Below are 18241 nucleotides of genomic sequence, written 5' to 3' on the forward strand. Positions count from 1 at the left end.
CCCAGCCATCAGAATAAAGATGCAGACAGTAAGAAAAAGGTCTGTCTGGGACAAACCTCTTGTTAGCCCTTGGCTGAGTTGAGTTTCTGTGAGAGGGAGTATGTGGAACAGGCTAGGAGGATGAGGTTTTGCAGAAGGGAGTGGTTAGTTTTACTCATTTCCCATGGAAGTAAGCAGAGAAAGCAAAGTCTTTGGGTTTTTTTCTATTTTTTTTTTTTACCTTTTGGCTTTGGGACTTTGACACTGTTCAGACATGATTGCCATCCGTGTTGCAGGCAGTTTATTATGGGGGGAGGGTTATATCAAATGCCCAGATAATTGATGTGGCTTACTGAGCAACAAAAGGCCCTTCTGGTGCATACTGTTCCTTTGGATTTCTTTTCACGATTACTGAATAATTTTAATACCACCATGTTAACTCAGTGGCTTTTCCAGTAGTCTGAATAGTAGTTTTTACTCAGAACGTAAACTATCCAGTCTAACCCTCAGGAACACCTTTCTGTGTCTGCTGCTTTCAAACGAGTGTCTGAGGAGTACCAAACAATCCCTTTTCCAGTTCCCAGCCACCTCTTGTAACATTTATTGACAAAACCCTTGTGGAAAATACACCTCAACCCCAAACTCTCCTGTGAGCTGTCACTCATATTACTTTCTCTCAGCAGCTGAACTGTCTCACCTAAACTTTGTGTGTTTTCCAAAGTTGTTTCCACCACGTGGTTTCTGTAGCCTTGAGTTTCATCTTTACACTGAATGCTATATATACGTTTTCTGTCATTGCGGAAGAAGTGAGTTAAAAAAAACATCTAATGAGGACAGCTTGTAAATGCAAGTGATCAGAAAGAGTTTTTGCGTTTGTTACAACTTAAATCTCTGGGGTTTGAAAAAAAGATAAGTTGAAATCTTGAAGACAAACATAAAAAGCATCCTAACTGTAATTCTTAAGTTGTTTTTTTAAGAACTCATTTGCCATTAATACTGAGGGCAGCTGAAACTCTTAAATCCCCATGCTTCTCTCCCATTCTCATCTGTTCCCTCAACCTTATTGTGACCTTACTGACCTGCTGGAGCCTTGATTTTCATATCCATAGTTTAAAGACAAACCCATCTAGTTTGACTTCCTGTATATTCTAGGCATTTGTGTCTCACCGAGCCTCCTGAATTGTATCTGCTAATAATATGTATTTGACTTAGGCATAACAGTGAGAAAGAGCAGCCAGACTTGATCTGAAGATAGGAAGATGCACTACCTCTGGCACTTTTTAATTAAAACGAACTAGAAAGGAGGGTGTGGGAGGGAAAGGTACCTTTGCTTTCAGTTTGCCTTTAGGTTCCAACGACTCGTTTGTTAGGTTGTTCTGTGCTAGATTAAAGAGGCCTCTAATAACTGATAGTCCCTGCCTGTGAGGGGATTTGCCTTACCTCTGATGTTATTTTTAAGAAATGAAGCCAACTGAGCCCTTTCAGATTCTCAGGGTAAGATACTTTCTCTCTTGGGGTGGTTTCTGTGGCTTCCTGTGCCCTTTCCAGTGTTTCTGTATTGCTTTGTAAACTGCAGATACCCCAGCCATGTGCAGAGTCTCACTATTGAGCATACTAATGCCATATACTAGAAGTTATCCACATCGTTTTTATCTGCAAACCCTTAATGTTTTTTTGGTGAAGGTGCAGACACCTGCAAAGCAAATTTAAGCCAACACCTAAGAGCTGGCTTTTCTTCAATAACTTTTACGAATCTCTTAGAAGTGGTATACAGCTTTTCCCCTCTTTATTTGCTTTCTCAAGTGCCCAAAGGAACCTGTAAACTACAGAATGAACATCATTGCCACATGAGAGGTAAATTCTCTTAATTCCAGTTCGTAGATCAAAAGAGCAATCCCTTTTGGTCATAGTGTGACACTAGAAAGGAGTATTAAGTGCCTGTAAATTCTGACTTCTGAATCCTCGTCCATACCCAAATGTGAGCTGAATGGTATGGGTGAAGGTGTCTGACTTTGCCTTTTGCTGAATGACTGCATCTCCTGTTCTAATTGGCTGCATGCACTGACAGGCCCAGATTCCTCTCTCTCTGCCTTGTCTGCTGTATTATTTACCAGTCCGCTATCTTTAGCAGTACCGGTTTTGTCTTCTGCCAAATCATTGGTGAAAATACTGAATGGAGTTTGGCACAGAGGCAACTTCCCCCCATGGTTATGAATTTTCAGTAACTGTTGGTATCTCCTGGTTATTGGATTCTTTGTTTAATGGATTCATTTTGATGGTGTACAGCATTGATTTTTTTTAAAAATACATGTATCAGCATGTTGCATAGTACTAAGTAGATTACATCTGAATGGTCAGTAAACTTCATCTGTTTTCTTGCTGGCAGAAGCTGATGCAAGGGTAATAATCAGGTCAGGTGAGCTTTATGAGACAGTTTCCCTCCCCTCCTCTTTCCTAATTTATTGATGTGGGTTTTACCTCTGGAAGTTGGTTTCTTCTACTCAGGTTGAAGGAAAGAGCAGGTAACTTACTGATGGGACTGTGTCCCCAGGCTGGGGGCCCAAGGGAATGGTTACATGGAGAAGTCTGAAGGATGGCCCTTGTCATCATGACTAGTTTTAGGCAGACTCATGCTGCATCCGTGCTGCCGTGCTTGGTACGTGTCCTGTCTGGAGCTCTGCTCGGTCTCTCCCCACGTGCAGCTGAGGGGGACTCCAGGCCTTTCAAAGCTTCCTTGAAGAAGGATCCATGTACAATGAGAACGTACACTGTTTTAAACGAAGAGCAATGTTATGCAGACCCAAAATGGCTTTCCTTGTCAAATTTGAAAGCTTTTGTCCTTGCTGTTGCAGCTGTAACTGATCGCAGGCAAACTTCACCATAGGGCAAGCTGCGTATCTCCTACCTGGCTGCCAAAACCAACTTTCCTAGGCTGGCACTTTTAGTAAAGAAGAGTAACTGTGCTAAGTATGCAGGGTAATTATTCAAAGTGGCGTGTGAATGATGGAGATCATTCACCAAGCTTTCATGCTTGTGTTTGTGTTCAAGTCTTCCAGCCATGTTTCCCTTTGGTAAAGTTCTCTTCCCTCTCTTCACCACCTCTCAGCAGCCTAGCATTTGTGCCTGGCTTGCATTTTGTGACATGACACAAAAGCAATTTTCATAGAAAAATTGCTGCTTTTGCTCTGTGTCAGCAGATACTGATATTTGTTAATTCAACTGTGTCCCCTTCGTTGCTCTGAACTAGCTATTGGACTTGGTGTTACTTATTCCTTTGCTTTTCTCCTCCCTTTGGAAATGAGTGTTGGCAGTTAGTTCTGTGGCTGCCCTTGTTCTGGCTGGTTTGTCAGGTGTTGGAGGACAGATCAGCAGAACACCAAGCACGAGCGTGGTCTCCTCTGAGGTAGTGGAGGCTGTACAGTTAGAGCAGGAGGAGGCTCTGATCGGCTCTAAACTGAGCCCAAAGAAGCCCTAAGAGCTTCACACTGTGATTATGTGGACGCTAGGAGCTCTTGCTGAGTATCAATATTTTAAGCAGGATGGTCCAGTCTTTATAGCAATAAGGGCTGGATTCCAGTTTTGGGAATGCCTCTGAAGACCTGTGTTGATGTTGTGACAACTCCCAGCTCCAGGCCTGCCCTTTTTGCCCTTATGATGTCTCTGTCTCACCTTCCCAAGTTCCTGATCGGGGTGGTGCTGGGAGAAAAGGTGTTTCCAGTGGTTAGAGTGTGGCGTTCCACATTAGACCTGTACCCCATCTCCTGCCATGGGTTGGATGGGCAGGATAGGCAGATCTTAAGGCTCACCAGCCAGATGACTATGTATCCGCTACTTGGGAAAGCGCAGCGGAAGGGTAGTTTATGCGAAGCATGTCATTCTTCTGCTCGGACAGAGCATTGCCAGAGAAAGAAGAGAGAAAGAGGGAAAGTTTAGCAAAGGTAAGCGGAGTTTTGGAAAGACAGCTGTACTTGTGCTGGAGAGCAGGGTTGTCTATATATCCGTGGCTAACAACATCTCTGGGAAAAGTTTTTGGAAAAGACTTAGAGTGGATGAGAAAAGAAAGGCTGAAGCAAACCTGTTTGGTTTTATTCATAGTGAGTGTGTGAGGCAAGTGTGCTCCTAAAGAAAAGGAAATGAGATTTAGAAGAAATGACGGCTGCCCCTGGTTCCGGAGGACCGCTTGGGCTGGGGGGAGGCAGGGGGAAGCCGGGGAGCACGGCTGGGGCTGGCTGATTTAAACACACAGTGTTGTCTGGGAATGGAGAAGTAGCAGTGTACAGTGTAAGCCATGCTGTTTTTCCATCTTTGACACAGCCACCTGCTTCAGCTACTTTAGTCTAACTAGTAATAAGCACTTGATGAACCATTAGAGCTACTCTGGATGTTAATAACATGCATGCAAATAGACTAGAAGCTCTGTTTCCCTGAATCACTTAAACTTTAGAGTTCATAGATAGTTTTCAAGGTAGATTGCTGACATTAATTGAAGGACATCAAGCTGTTAAATGGGAAATAGTCTAAGTTAGATAGTTCTGTGGTTATTTAACATTCATTAGTGCAGGAAAATGCTTAGGTTCTTAAAGGTGTTTTTTAAATCTAGAATGATTGATATACTAGCAATCTGGTGTTAAAAGTTGTTAGCGTGGGGATTCCCAGGTGGAACTGGAGACTGTATGAAATAAATTACTTGCTTAACTGGTGAAACATTTGCTGTCTGACTGAAGTGCATAGGCTGTATGGGAGTCCAAATGCAACACATGAAATAGTGGGTTCACAGTTACCCAAACAGCCTTTTGCATTCATTGCTCCTCAGCATGTTTTAGTAAACTTCTAAATCACTGAAACAATAAAACATGGAAGGAAAGGGGATAAAAGAATTGTAATATTTAGGGCTTCTTTCACTTCCTTCTTTCTAAATATAGCAAGTATAGTACAAAGTTTGGGAATATAGTCCAGAAATTTGATTTTAAAAGGTGAGTAGTAATCCATGATTATGTGGATTTTTTTCTTCTTTCACTGTGTAAATAATACTCTTCAGAAGGGTTTCTAGTGAATTTAGAGAAGGCTTTATGCAGCTCTGCTTATGCTCCTCCTCCGACTGTTGTCAGCTGATGCATAAGAAGGCACGCTGGTCATGCACTCTAATGGCAAAGATAATACCTTTGGCTGTAAAGTGCTCTTATACATGGGAAGTTTTCATGTCTTCTTGGCTTTGCCTTGTTGGGATTGCATGGGAAGGGAGCAGAAATCAGGTAGGAAGTAAGGCCAGAAAAGGCGCAGAGGTCTTGCAGAAGCAGGGTGGGTATCAGGGGGACACATGGCAGAGATGCGGTCTGCCTGGCGTAGCAGTCCTCCTCCGCGCTGGGAGCTTCCCTGCAGAAACCAAGCTCTTCGGCCCCTTCATCCAGGTCCCTGCAGCAGTGTGGGGCTTCCCAGTCCCAGCTGAGCTGTCATATGCCACGTGGCTGAATTGCAGCAAGAGTGCTGCAAAAAGCTCGTTTGTCTGCCAGCCCAGCACTTCAAGATCACAGTTCTGCAAAGAAATTTCAGTCTTAAGTCCTTTCTCTTAAATTGCCTGAATTTTTTCCCTAGCAGTGGTACCAGCTTTGCCAGTTAACTATAAACCACTGAGGAAGTATTGCATAGACGTTGTGAAGAATCCAATTAAACTGTTAACTTTCTTCTAGTGGTATTTAAAAGGGAGTGTTTGAATCTGTACCGAAATTATACAGCACAGTGGTTTATGGGCTCCACTGCATTTTGCTCAGAGGTTGAAACAGGACTTCAGAGGTTCTCGTGTGAACATTTAGACACGCTGGGATGAGGAGCAAAAAGCCTTCCCATTCCATATTCAAGTTCTCCCTGCTTGGCAAGCTTTAATTAATCTCTCCTTGAACTGCTGGTATGTCCCATTTTGGCTACTGAATTTGTTTGTATTGTATAAATACTTATAAAAATCCTAAACGGAGGATGTAAGAGCACTGATCAGCTGAATGAGAACACATGGTTCTGAGGCTGTGGTATGAAGCTGTGAAATAAAATCAAACACAATTCAGCACACGGACTTCTGTGGCTGTGGTTAAAAAAAAAAAAAAAAAAAGCATAGTCAAAATGCTGCTTCAGGGAAACCCCTGTACTCTGCTACTGCTGTCTCTAAGTGCTATTTTGAATGCTGGTAGCAGAACATGTATGGTGGCGTTCGAGGTGAACACTGCAGTACGGAGATGTGGGCTGGATGTGAAAGGCACCAATTATAAAAGATTGGCTGGAGAGGGAGAAGGGTTTGGATAACCTCGAGGTCTCAACAGTGGTTGCTGAAGGAGGAGGTTTGGGCCACCTTGTGGCACTGTTTGCTGTGCCTCAGTCAATGTCTCCTGAATATCTGTGCTGATTCTTTGAGAAGCAGGCCCTACTTTCCCAAAATGCAGGCTTATTTTTTGCATACAGCCAACATGCCCTTGATTTGAAAGTGGTTAAAGTTAAAGGGATTTGCTTTCAACGGCTTTAACTGACTGAAATAGGTTCTGACAGTTGTGATATTTAACATTTTAGAGGTGAGTTTGTAGGCTGCCCTTTAATAGGGGCAACCATTTATGATTCAGAGCTTAACAATAGGGGGCACAGAGGATGACCGTCTTGCATTGAGAAAAGAAAAGCAATGTTAGGCCGGTGTTCCCGCCACGCTTCTCCTGGCAATGGGGGCAGGTGGGAGGAGAAGGAGGATGGCAGAGAGTTGTCTCTCTTGCTTGTCAAATGCTGATCTATTTTAAGAGCACCAAACTGGAAACTGTTCTCTGAAACTTTGCTTTGCTATGGCCTTCTAGTGATTTTTTCAATGCCTGAAATATACTGCTTTTTTTGCTGGGCCATCAGCAAAACATACGTGACCTTTCTCCACCTAATTCTGAAGGTTTTCTGCTTGTCAGGAGCCCCTCCATGCACTGGAAGGGCACAAGAACTTTTTCAAGCCTGAAATGGAAACCACAAACTTGAGACTAAATAGAGGCTGATGCATCTTCTCTGAATTTAACTTTATTATGTTAATCAAACTTGAGAGAGAAAAGTGTTTTTTCCCTGTGGAGAAGAGATCTCTATTTGCCCTTACTGAAAGACAGAGAGGTAATTGTCACCTGTGGGACAGGGATGGGTTAGCAGGAGGGAAATCCCAGCGTGCCTCAAAGCTGTCCTCTTGAGATTCTGATTCAGAGATGAATTCCAATCGCTTGACTTGCCTTTTAAAGGTATTCTGTGCATCTCCCGTATGGCTTAAATCTAAGGTGTTGAAAGTAGGATGCTTGTTTTGTGAAACCACTGGTAATGGCGTATTTCTGTTAGTTAACAATTGTCCTGGTAAATTCTTTCCGACTGCATAGTATTTGTGTGGTTTAAACCCCATACTTTTCATGAGGGCACTTGATATACTTTCTCTATCTGAACACATTTTTAAGTGTGTAGTAGAGCAGGGATAAAAAAAATGAAGTAATACTGTATATACACAGAAATGACCCATCTATACAGTCACTGCCTGTTGAAGATACAATCACTGAGCATTAGTGATTCATTAGCAATTCTCGGTTCATTGGTTCCCAAGATGGCAATATCAAATCAGCGCAGTGTTCTTGGTTATGATCAGTGGCTCATCTAAATACCTGTGTTGATGGTTGTTGTTTTAAGGGGAAGGGTCAGACAAATATTCCTGCAAGTTGGGAAACATGAATGCTAAGAAGAATGTGGAGCAAGGAAAATGAGGGATTAATGCAAATGACATGTTGTCACAGATGGTGAAAGAGATGAGTCAGACTTGGGTGTGCTAATAGCTGTTATTGATGAAGGAACTCTTTCTCAAACAGTTGTTAGTATGGTTTAAGCTTATCATTTGGGGACCTGTGTATTTATCCCCAGGCTTTAACGACACAGACTGCTCAAGAGCTGACGCTCATAGCCACTTGTGCAGCTGCTTACACACGTGGCTGCATGAAGAGGGTCTCCAGCAAGATGATCTATGCCAGAATCAGTGACTAGCTGTCTTGTTTTCCCTTGGCTAAGAGGATATGTGTTGATTATTGAAATAACCTTAAGAGGGCAGAAGAATGGAGAGCTTTAATATTTTACCCAGCACATCTTCAGCTTTGCAAACCAGAATAAGCAGCACATTAGAAGTGTCTAGTTATACACACCAGGAGGAAAATCTGCCTGACAGTGGAGTTATCTGTGTTGAAGAGAGGGGGTGTTCTTCTTGCCTTTCACTTCTTCCACTGTCTGAACTGTAGTTCCCCCCTTTTACAAGAGGCTGCATTCATTGTGCTTCTTTCAGGATGATAATAATGAAATTTCCATAGGAGGAACAACTCCAAAATAGGGAACTGGGTCCAAACGTCATACAAATTCAAATAGACATAGCTGGGCCAAGTGTTTGTTTAGAATGGAAACTTTGAAAAGCTTATCTAAGTGGACAGTGCCACAGCTCTCTAATAGTTTATAGACAGTGACTATATTCTAGGACTCTGGTCTTTATCCAAATCCCTGCTGTTTTTTGATTTGCAGAGCTTCTGTTGAAGTCCTGCCCTGTCTCTGAATCATAGAATTGTTTAGGTTGGAAAAGACCTTCAAGATCATCAACTCTGACCATTAACCTAGCACTGCCAAGTCCACCACTAAACCGTGGCCTAAGCACCACATCTACCCATCTTTTAAATACCTCCAGGGATGGAGACTCAACCACTGCCCTGGGCAGCCTCTTCCAGTGCCCAATTACCCTTTCGGTGAAGAAATTTTTCCTGATAGCCAATCTAAACATCTCCTGATGCAACTTGAGGCCATTTCTTCTTGTTCTATTGCTTGCTGCTGGGCAGAAGAGACTGACCCCCACCTCACTACAACCTCCTTTCAGGGAGTTGTAGAGAGCGATAAGGTCTCCCCTCAGACTCCTTTTCTCTAGGCTAAACAACCCCAGTTCCCTCAGCTGCTCCTCGTAAGACTTGTGCTCCAGACCCTTCACCAGCTTTGTTGCCCTTCTTTGAACGTGCTCCAGCACCTCGATGTCCTTCTTGTAGTGAGGGGCCCAAAACTGAACACAGTACTCGAGGTGCAGCCTCACCATTGCCGAGTACAGGGGCACTATCACCTCCCTGGTCCTGCTGGCCACACTATTTCTGATACAAGCCAGGATGCCATTGGCCCTCTTGGCCACCTGGGCACACTGCTGGCTCATGTTCAGCTGGCTGTCGACCAACACCCCCAGGTCCTTTTCCGCCAGGCAGCTCTCCAGCCACTCCTCCCCAAGCCTGTAGCGTTGCATGGGGTTGTTGTGACCCAAGTGCAGGACCCAGAACTTGGCCTTGTTGAATCTCATACAATTGGCCTCGGCCCAATGATCCAGCCTGTCCAGGTCCCTCTGTGGAGCCTTCCTACCCTCCAGCAGATCAATACTCCCACCCAACTTGGTGTCGTCTGCAATCTTACTGAGGGTGCACTCGATCTCCTTGTCGAAATCATTCATAAAGATATGAGACAGAACTGGCCCCAGTACTGAGCCCTGGGGAACGCCACTCGTGACCGGCCGCCAACTGGATTTAACTCCATTCACCACAACTCTTTGGGCCCAGCCGTCCAGCCAGTTTTTTACCTAACAAAGAGTACACCCATCCAAGCCATGAGCAGCCAGTTTCTCCGGGAGAATGCTGTGGGAATTGGTGTCAAAGGCCTTACCTGTAGACAACATCCACAGCCTTCCCCTCATCCACTAAGTGGGTCACCTTGTCATAGAAGGAGATCAGGTTAGTCAAGCAGGACCTGCCTTACATAAACCCATGCTGACTGGGCTTGATCACTTCTAATGTGTCAGTTTCTCAACAGGGAGAGCTAGTGGTTGAACTAGCTAAGTGATACTTTCTACTAGACTAGAGGCTTAGCAGAAGGGAAAATTAAGCCATTAACTAGAAAACCTTCTAAGTGATTTTTATGTTTTAAATTTGTATCCAATATGAGCTGAGTATATTATTAAGTCCCAATTATCACTTCTTGTTGTGCTTTTACCTGTGCTGAATTTAAAGTTAACTGGTTGCTTAATAAATAAATGAACTGAATTTCTGAGCTGTGGGAATTCATCTTGCAGGTGAGGTATGTCAGCACATAATGTGTTTTTCTACTAAGGGGTGGATGCCTGTTTTGAACCCTGAGTACTACTTCTGTTACTGGCAAAAGAAATGTAGTGATGGAGGCATGTGGGTAAAATAATCTTTTTATAAGGTGATATTAAAAAAGCCTATGTTAGAAGAAGACTCAGTGATGATCTAAGTAGAGCGTGTATCGTGAAAGTAATAGGGACAGAAGCACCATTGCTCTGGAACAATTCAGAAATCATTCCAGTTTGGGCTTGATTCTAGTTCCAATCTGTGTCTGGGACTAGTATCGGCTGTTTCAGATGAAGATGGAATGGACCCCACAGGAGGCATTGAGGAGATGGTCTTTTTTATAAACCTCTGTAATTAGTCATTACCTTATGTTTTGAAGCGTCAAGGTCCATCTGAAAATCCTCCTGCCAAATACTGTTGCTGGTAGTACTGTTAGAAACATCTTTATCTGTAGACACAAGTATGGCAAGTTTCATGGGGAGATGTTATTATCCTTTTATTTGATCAGCTAATAGAATTGAAAACAGGCAGGTCAGAGGAGAGTTCGCATGCCCACATGCTGGCTGTTTTCTAACAGCTGTATCCATTAGTCAAATAAAAGGTATCACCTCCCTGTATAAAATTTGCTTTTCTATGTAATGGTATCACTTGAAATACTGTTATCGTATTGCTTGTCTTCTCTTCTAGTTCACTAGCATGTATTTTAAACAAAATACATCCAAGTGTTGAAAGTTGATGGATCCTGCTGTTGACCTTCTGTCATTGAAGAAAATTGTTCATTTATTCCCATTTTTCTGCCCTCAATCATAGATCAGAATGGTCAAATTGTACTTCTTGCAGCTCAAACAATAATTATTCATTATTGCACCATGAGGAGCTTTGCTAGATGCCTTCCAAAAACAGAAGTTGGTCACTGGTTCTCTCCTGCTGTTTTATTGATACAACCAAAGAATTACAATAGAGGATGCTTTTTCTTTGCAGTGTAATCCTGCAGGGGTGTCTTTAGGATTCTGCTTTCTAGGAGCTATTCAGCTGATTTATTAAGAAGGCGAGCAAGGTCTAACTTGCCCAGATTACTATCTGAGCCTTTTAAAATTAGATAAAACAAACTTGTTTTCCAGTTCTCTGGAAAAGACGCTGGTCTTAACTTGTCACTTGAAAGTTCAACATCTAGGCCTCATCCTTTGCTGCTCACAGTCCAAATCCCTTTGGGTTTTTTATAGTAAAGAAATGGAGGGTAGGATTAGGAATCTTTGATGTTACTTTCCAATGTGCAAAAATATTCAAGGTCCTTTTCTCATCTACTAGAGCAGGTAGTGTCTGTGCTCTCTCCTTGTCTCTTTCAAGGAGATAGCCAGATCTCACCCCAAAACTCCCTTGCTGAATTGTTCTCTGAGCCATGTTTCTGCTTGTTCTGTCTTTTTTTTTTTTTTGCTTTCTTCTCCTATTCTGTGCTGGTTCCTGTGGTGTTTCTCCTGACTGCTCTCTCACTCTCCTGCAACTCTGTATGTGCAGTCCTCTAAGAAGAGCAATGTACACCTTAGCCCCTTTTGTAGGGCAGCCCCAGGGATGCCTTTGTTTTGGGCAGTGATGTACGCTCATGTTTGGAGTGGAGACTGCTAAACTCTTTCAGATAGCATCTTAAATAATAGGTCCTAGTTTTTCTACTAGTTTCAGTACGTACTATGTTGATTAGCATAGGTTCTTACCTTTATTATCAAGCTTCGTCAGCTAAAATTCCACACATGGAGATATTGATTGCAAAAGTTGTTCCAAAGAGAGAGCTCTGGTCCCTCCTCCTGCAGGTGAGCGCTGGGTAGAGACTCTTTTACTTGCTTCACTCCTCCATGAACTTCAGTTTTTCCTCTTCTCTCACCACTCACATTTACCAGGAGGAAAAGTAAGACTCTTTTCTGCTTACAGTTCTCCGGATTCCTCCCTGTGCCTTTTTGGAACATCATACAGTGTTTCCTACTCTCCTGTCCTCCAGAACAGAAGCTGATCTTAAGATATAGTATGATTTTTCATTGAGATGCCAAAGGAAAGCTGCACTAACCCTCTAGTGTTTTTGCTGATGTTTTGCAGGTCAGAAGAGTGCCAACCCAAAAGACTCCCTCTGCTCCCTCTGGAAGGTACTGTGTTTCTTTTTAAGGGACTCTTCTGGGCAGCTGGTAGTGCTCAGCTCATCGGAAAGTCCCTGACTGGGTTTTTGTGACTCCCACAAGCTCTGAAATTGTATAGCAGTCAAAGCCAACCCTTTACACATGGCAGCACCCAGAAAGATTCAGGAAGGAGTGATCTAATAATATTGCAGTGAAGCAAGTGGAAGAGCTCCCAACAGGTAGTGCTTTGTCGTCTGGGACAATTTAATAAAGCTATAGCAACCCTGTACTGTTGGGGGAGTAATACATGCATCCCTGAGAGGTAGTTATCTTATTTCTGTGGAGAACCGAGTAATTAGTGGTGTTCTAACAGCTCCTTTCCATTTCCAGGTTGTTCCACTCTTGAATCTTGTTCAGAATGGGAGATCACTTAAGAATATTGGCAGATAAGGTTCTTCTATTCACAAAATGCCCTCTCCTTTCCTTGTCTTTATCTTTCCCTCTTTCAAACATCAACAGTTATGGCAACGGGAAGGTTGGAGGCAAAAAAGCAGCTGGCAGTCTTCCTAATGGGCAGAAACACAGGCTGGAGTCTCTCCTGAATTCAACAGCAGAGTGGTAGAATCACAGCAGCATTGCTAACAGTGGCACAGAGTGCATTTTGAGCTCGCAGGGTAGCTGGATTTAATGAGGTGAGATATTGCTCATGCTAAACCTTCTACCAGAGCTGAACAACGTGATGCATACAAATGCAGACAACATGGTTTAAGGTTTTAAAATTAGTTTCCTTATTTATTTATTTAGTTACTTATTTATTTACTTTCCAAAGCAAAATGGTAAGAGATGGCCTGGGTTGCAAAACTGGGACTGAAAGAGCTGCTTAGTTACTGATTTCTGAAAGGGAAAAAGAGGGATATCATGGTTGCCTCTCTTATTTGGCTTTAGTGCAATGCCCTTCTTTTAGCCTAGGAAGTTTTCCACAAATGAGAGGCGGGGGAAAGAAGTAGGTTTGACAACTATGGAGTTAGATACTAGTGTTCCAGGGTTTGGTTTTTAATATCCTTGTATCTAGTCCCTCCTGCTGTTGGTGTCTTTTGTTGGACCCTCACTCTGCAGACTGTTTTTCTGACATATCTATATTATGCTTCAATCCATTCTTTTTTTGTCTGCTGAGAGTTTCTTTAGCTCAGACTGTTCCCAGTAATAGGATAAAAAAGGATATTTTACAATCAATATGCCAATAAGGTGAAAATGTTTGGTAACTGTTACCTTTATTCGGCCCCAGATTAAATTGTGCAGATTTATCAGGTCTAACGGGACAGATTCATTCATGATGTGATTGAAAGGCTGAATATGTCCTTAGTTATCTGTGGATGGAGGTGAATACTCCAAATTTCAGATCTCAGTCCTACTCTCCTGAAGAAGGTTTGATTGGAGTTTCAATCCAAACTCCATTACTTAGCTTTATCTGCCTACTGGTTTGAAAGGAACCCAGAGTTGAAACACCCTCCACGCTTCAGGGTGGTTCAAATTTAAATTTCAAGGACGGGGAAGATCAGGAGGAAGGCAGGAGGGAAGTCAGTGGGGTTCCCTAATTACTAGTAATGTTTTAATTAAGTGGCGTAGAGCTGCATGCGTTTGATAATCTGAGTTCCTCTTTAGAATATTGCTGTCTATTAGGAGATACCTGCACTGGAAGTGGTTCCTTTTCATAGCACCACAGTTGTGTAAAAGCCATTTTATCCTGTCATTTTTAATGAAAGTTAAACCAGGAGTAATAGTATTTGAAGGCTGTCACTTCTGGCTGACAACTACTTCATCTCTGTTTTCATGCAGTCAGCTTCATATTTATAAGCATCCCCTGCAACGGTACAGCTTAAATGTACGGACTTCTGCATGCCTGAACTACCTACAAAATCCATTTGTCTCAGAACTACTCAAAAGTCAATGTTTAGATGTGCAAGGTATGAGAGCGTGTGTCCATGTCTGCATTTGGTGACAGACTTTTTGGATTTAATCCTAAAATACCTCCCAGGTTGCAGCTATAAACACAACTGTTGTAAGCCGTAGTGGGTAAGGCCAGCTCAGCATGTGTCAAGTTACATGGTGGCATGTGTCAACAAAACCGCTCTTCTATAGTCACAATTATTTTTTGTTCTTGGGCATCCCAGAATACTGCAGCTGCTGCTGCCTGCACCGAGATGCTAAGGGCTCTACTTTGGCCCCTGTTAGCTTCTGCTCCTGGGATCTCTTATTCCTCCCCTGTGATGGAGTGGCCATGCAGTGCCAATCCTGTGGATGACACCGAGTGCCCCTGGGTTTTGGTACCCAGCCATCCAGAAGCAGAGCAGAAGGAATTGGAGCCTTTACAGCACTTTGGGGTTGGAAGGGCAGAGGAAGGGGATTCTGGGGCTGTCTGGACCCATGTGCCAGTGAAATTTTACTGAATGGACTTTGTGCAGTGCTCAGAGCAAGCTGTCACTGTGCTCCAGGTTTTCAGGACATGAAAAGGAATTACAGTCTTTACGAGCTCATCTGAAAAGCGTAGTAGTGCTGCTCACTTACAGCCTGTGAGTCAGAGCCTCATGGGAAGCATGTTTGCAGTTGGGGATCAGTAGAGGCACCAACAGGGATCACCTCTATGTAGCAGCGTGTGCATGGTGATGCAGTCTGTGTTGCACGACAGAGGGGCTGCTGCCCAGGGCCTGCTCTGTCCTGCTCCCCAGAATCATGGCCACATCCAGCCTTTGCTATTGTCTATAAACAGCGTGGTGAGTTCAGCTAGGCTAAGTGGACATCAGCCAGCGGACACATGCTGAAAACTGCAAGAAAGCCTGGTAGCAGGGAGAACAGGGGTATTCTTTCTTCTTTTCTGGTGGGAATCATTTGCAATTCCTTTTTAAGAGCATTATATTACAGGGGCATTTAGGCTTCAGTGACCCGAGACTTGGCACCACAAGATGTCCTCATGGCTGTCCGAGAGGTCCTCAGCACCTTGCAGAATTGGACTGCACCTCATCACCCACATTAGACTGGCACATGGGCTCTTCCTTATTTCCCTACACCTTGCGTTACCCTCCAAGTGTGGTAGGACACTTTCTCTTTCCCCCATGCCATAATTCCCAGACCCGTGAAATTGCTGCTGTTTCTTAGCATTAAAATCTGATCTGCTCCCTGTGTCTTTTGGGTCTGCTTTTGCTTCTGAATTCAGTGGGGCTTCTGTCCATAGTTTCAATATATTAGGAGAGGGACATTGTTTTTAAAAAGCAAAGCAAACAACATGAATTCTGAGCAGGAAAGCACTTTTAAGGTGTAATTCATTTTATGGCAAAGTGCTTTTGAGCCGTATATAAAGTAAACAAAAACCCTAAAAAAATCCTTCAGCTACGCAAAGCAAAACAAACTTGGCACATTAAATAACGTGTTAATAAGCATCTATAATATAGATGATGGTTTCAATCTGATTTATTTTTCAGTCCTGTGGAGACAGCTGATGAATCATACATGGTTATGGCACTTGTGAATTGTAAGTCTCCTCACGACTGAAGGTAAATGTCAAAGACACCATGTGTTAGAACAAGATATTTTGCTTGGCAGGTATGGCTTATTCAGGAAATAAGCTTCTGTTTTATACATACACACTCTACATTGCTCAATTGAGTGTATGGGTTCCTTGAGCACCCATCCTGTAGCTGTCTTGTGTGGTTGAATACCTCCTCCTCATTTAGGTAAATAGCATTTTCTTTAGTAGTGGAGAAGGGAGAGGGTACGATCAGTGAATCCTTTCTCTTTGGCACTCTTCTAGTAAGCAATAAGCAGAACGCATCTGTCACCTGGGCGGTTCGGAGGCACAACGTGAGCTGGGTTAGAACTGAGTTGCCAGAAGGCAAAGCGTTTGTGGCCGTGTCCTCTGCTCTTGCTGACTTTGACTTCCTACCTGAGTGGGAGCGGGTTTCTGTCAGTGCTCAGAGCTCTAGGGCCTTTTTCCAGCAAACAGAAGTTTCAGACGTTCAGGCTGAGCAGAGGATATCTGATGCAAAACTTTCATCTCCTGACCTTCCAGGGCTTCTCTGGGAGAGACGAAAGCTTTCTTAGAGGACCTGGCTCTGAAATGGTTCCCTGGAGAGTTTTCACATCTGGTCTCCTTTAGCCTCTCACTGCTCTCAACACAGAGCTTATTCCAGGGATAAATCCAACAGCCCTGGTGCTGACTTTTGAGAGAGGAGCAGAGAGGAGTGCCCCCCCCCCCCCCCCCCGCCTTTTGGGGTGGGACAGTTGCAGTCAGCACACTTTGCTCAAAAGTGAGCGCTGTTCTTGCCAGGCAGGGTCTGTGTGACTGCGGGCTGATCAAAGGGGAGGTGGGAAGAAGATGGGAAATGGCATCATGCTTGCAGCACTGCTAGTGGAGCACCCTCTAGAGAATACTGCATCCACCAGAAACACAGCACAGAATTTTTCCTACTGAGCCTATGCATTTTCTCCCTTCACCTGAGAAACTAATGTAGTCAATGAGATTGGGAGACTCCAGGTACATGGACCATCATAAGCCTGAGACCCATGTATTGCTGGTGTCTTACTGACTGTATATGAAAGAACAAAGTATGCTTTGTGCCAGGCACGACGGAAGGACGGGATTGGTATGAATGAGAGAGAAGGCACTGGTTCCCATGTGGCTTGGCCTCAGCAAGTCAGACATTGGACAGGGTATGACCCTTGTTGAGTACATCTAAAGATTAGATTACCAAAGTATTTTGACTCTGTTCCAGTAGAACACACATCAAGGAAAACTGGAGCTTCAAGACGTGGCAAGCATCTGTACAAAGATGCATACCTAGTAGTCCTGAGTGGACAGAAGTGCCACTGTGCACAGCACAGTGCATAGCGCTGGTCTTCATGCACATGTGAAACATGCCTCTGGTGGCTGCACCTTGATTCCTGTAGCTCCATATTCTGCCTCTTTCCTCCAAGATCCTTGCCTCTTGCCTATCTGCTCTACCTACAGCCACTGCTTTGCTGCTGTGTACCACAAAGAAGTTGTGGTCCTGAACCAATCTCTGTAACCTCAGGCACCCTGCTGGATGGTGTTTTTGAACTATCCTACTTTCTTCTTTCTGGATGCTGCCTCCCTCACAGATTCCTACAGCTGTGATGAGGCAACACAGGGGAGTTTATAGGGAACTCTTTCATTGTAGTCCCAGGGGAGGTAATCTCATCTTTGGCCAGTGATGAGTAATGGAGCGGATACAAGGGAGATGGGGATGTAGCCCTGATGAAAACCTTGTTGGTAATGGAAGGTAGGATTATTCCTGTGCTGTTACACACCCTGTGCATATCTAAAAAGACCTTATATGTGAAAGTCACCTTACTGCTAGCAATGAGTTTCATAGATGCAAAATTCAGGTGTTCTGAATTGTTCTGAGTTGTTACAGGTGTATCTTGGCAGAAACACAGCTGAACTGGTGCAAAGGATATTGTTGACTCTCCCTCAGCTGCTGGGGTCAGGATACAATTGTGGGTTGGATGAGTTTGACTGAGTGGCAGGGAGAGGGGATGCCGCTAAGCAGATTTTAAGAAATTTCCTTTAAACCAACATTTTTCAGAATCTGGCATCTGAATCACTCTTCTCATACCATGTATGAGAGATGTGATTAGCAGAGAGATTTCAAAAGCAATGCAGCTCAATATAATGGAAAACACCTGACCTGTATCTGATTCCATTTGGGATCTCAGTAACAGCTGCAAATGAGACCAAGCTGAATTCCATCAGCATAGTGAGATCTCAAGAGCCCCTTTGGAGTATGCCCAGAATACAAAATACAGCTAACCCCCTTGCATTCATTAGCATGACAGCTCTCTGAGTAGGAGAGAGAGGATGTGTATGCATGTGACTTGATGGCTAAAGGTGGAGTTTTGCTGCTTAAATTTGTAAGGATGAATTCGTTGAAGGCCTTGATGCTTGATGAGGCTGGGATGCTTTTAAGCTGGGGAAGGAGAAAGGTTGAGCGCCTGCTGAGATTCCATTTTGCA

At 43.6% G+C, this 18241-nt stretch overlaps 1 protein-coding gene across 1 annotated transcript in view; it reads left to right on the forward strand.

The window, feature by feature from the left end:
• Positions 1-18059: 18059 nt before the first annotated feature.
• LOC104020320 (deubiquitinase DESI2) overlaps positions 18060-18241 on the forward strand; it is a 72303-nt gene continuing 72121 nt past the window's right edge. The window contains exon 1 of the mRNA XM_087746450.1: positions 18060-18139. Within this exon, the coding sequence (XP_087602576.1) occupies positions 18107-18139 (33 nt within the window). The 5' untranslated portion in view covers positions 18060-18106. The remainder of the gene's footprint in view (positions 18140-18241) is intronic.

This window comes from Nipponia nippon, unplaced genomic scaffold (genome assembly GCF_047370975.1).
Source record: "Nipponia nippon isolate SJK-2023a ecotype South Korea unplaced genomic scaffold, ASM4737097v1 scaffold_10, whole genome shotgun sequence".
NCBI lineage: Eukaryota > Metazoa > Chordata > Aves > Pelecaniformes > Threskiornithidae > Nipponia > Nipponia nippon.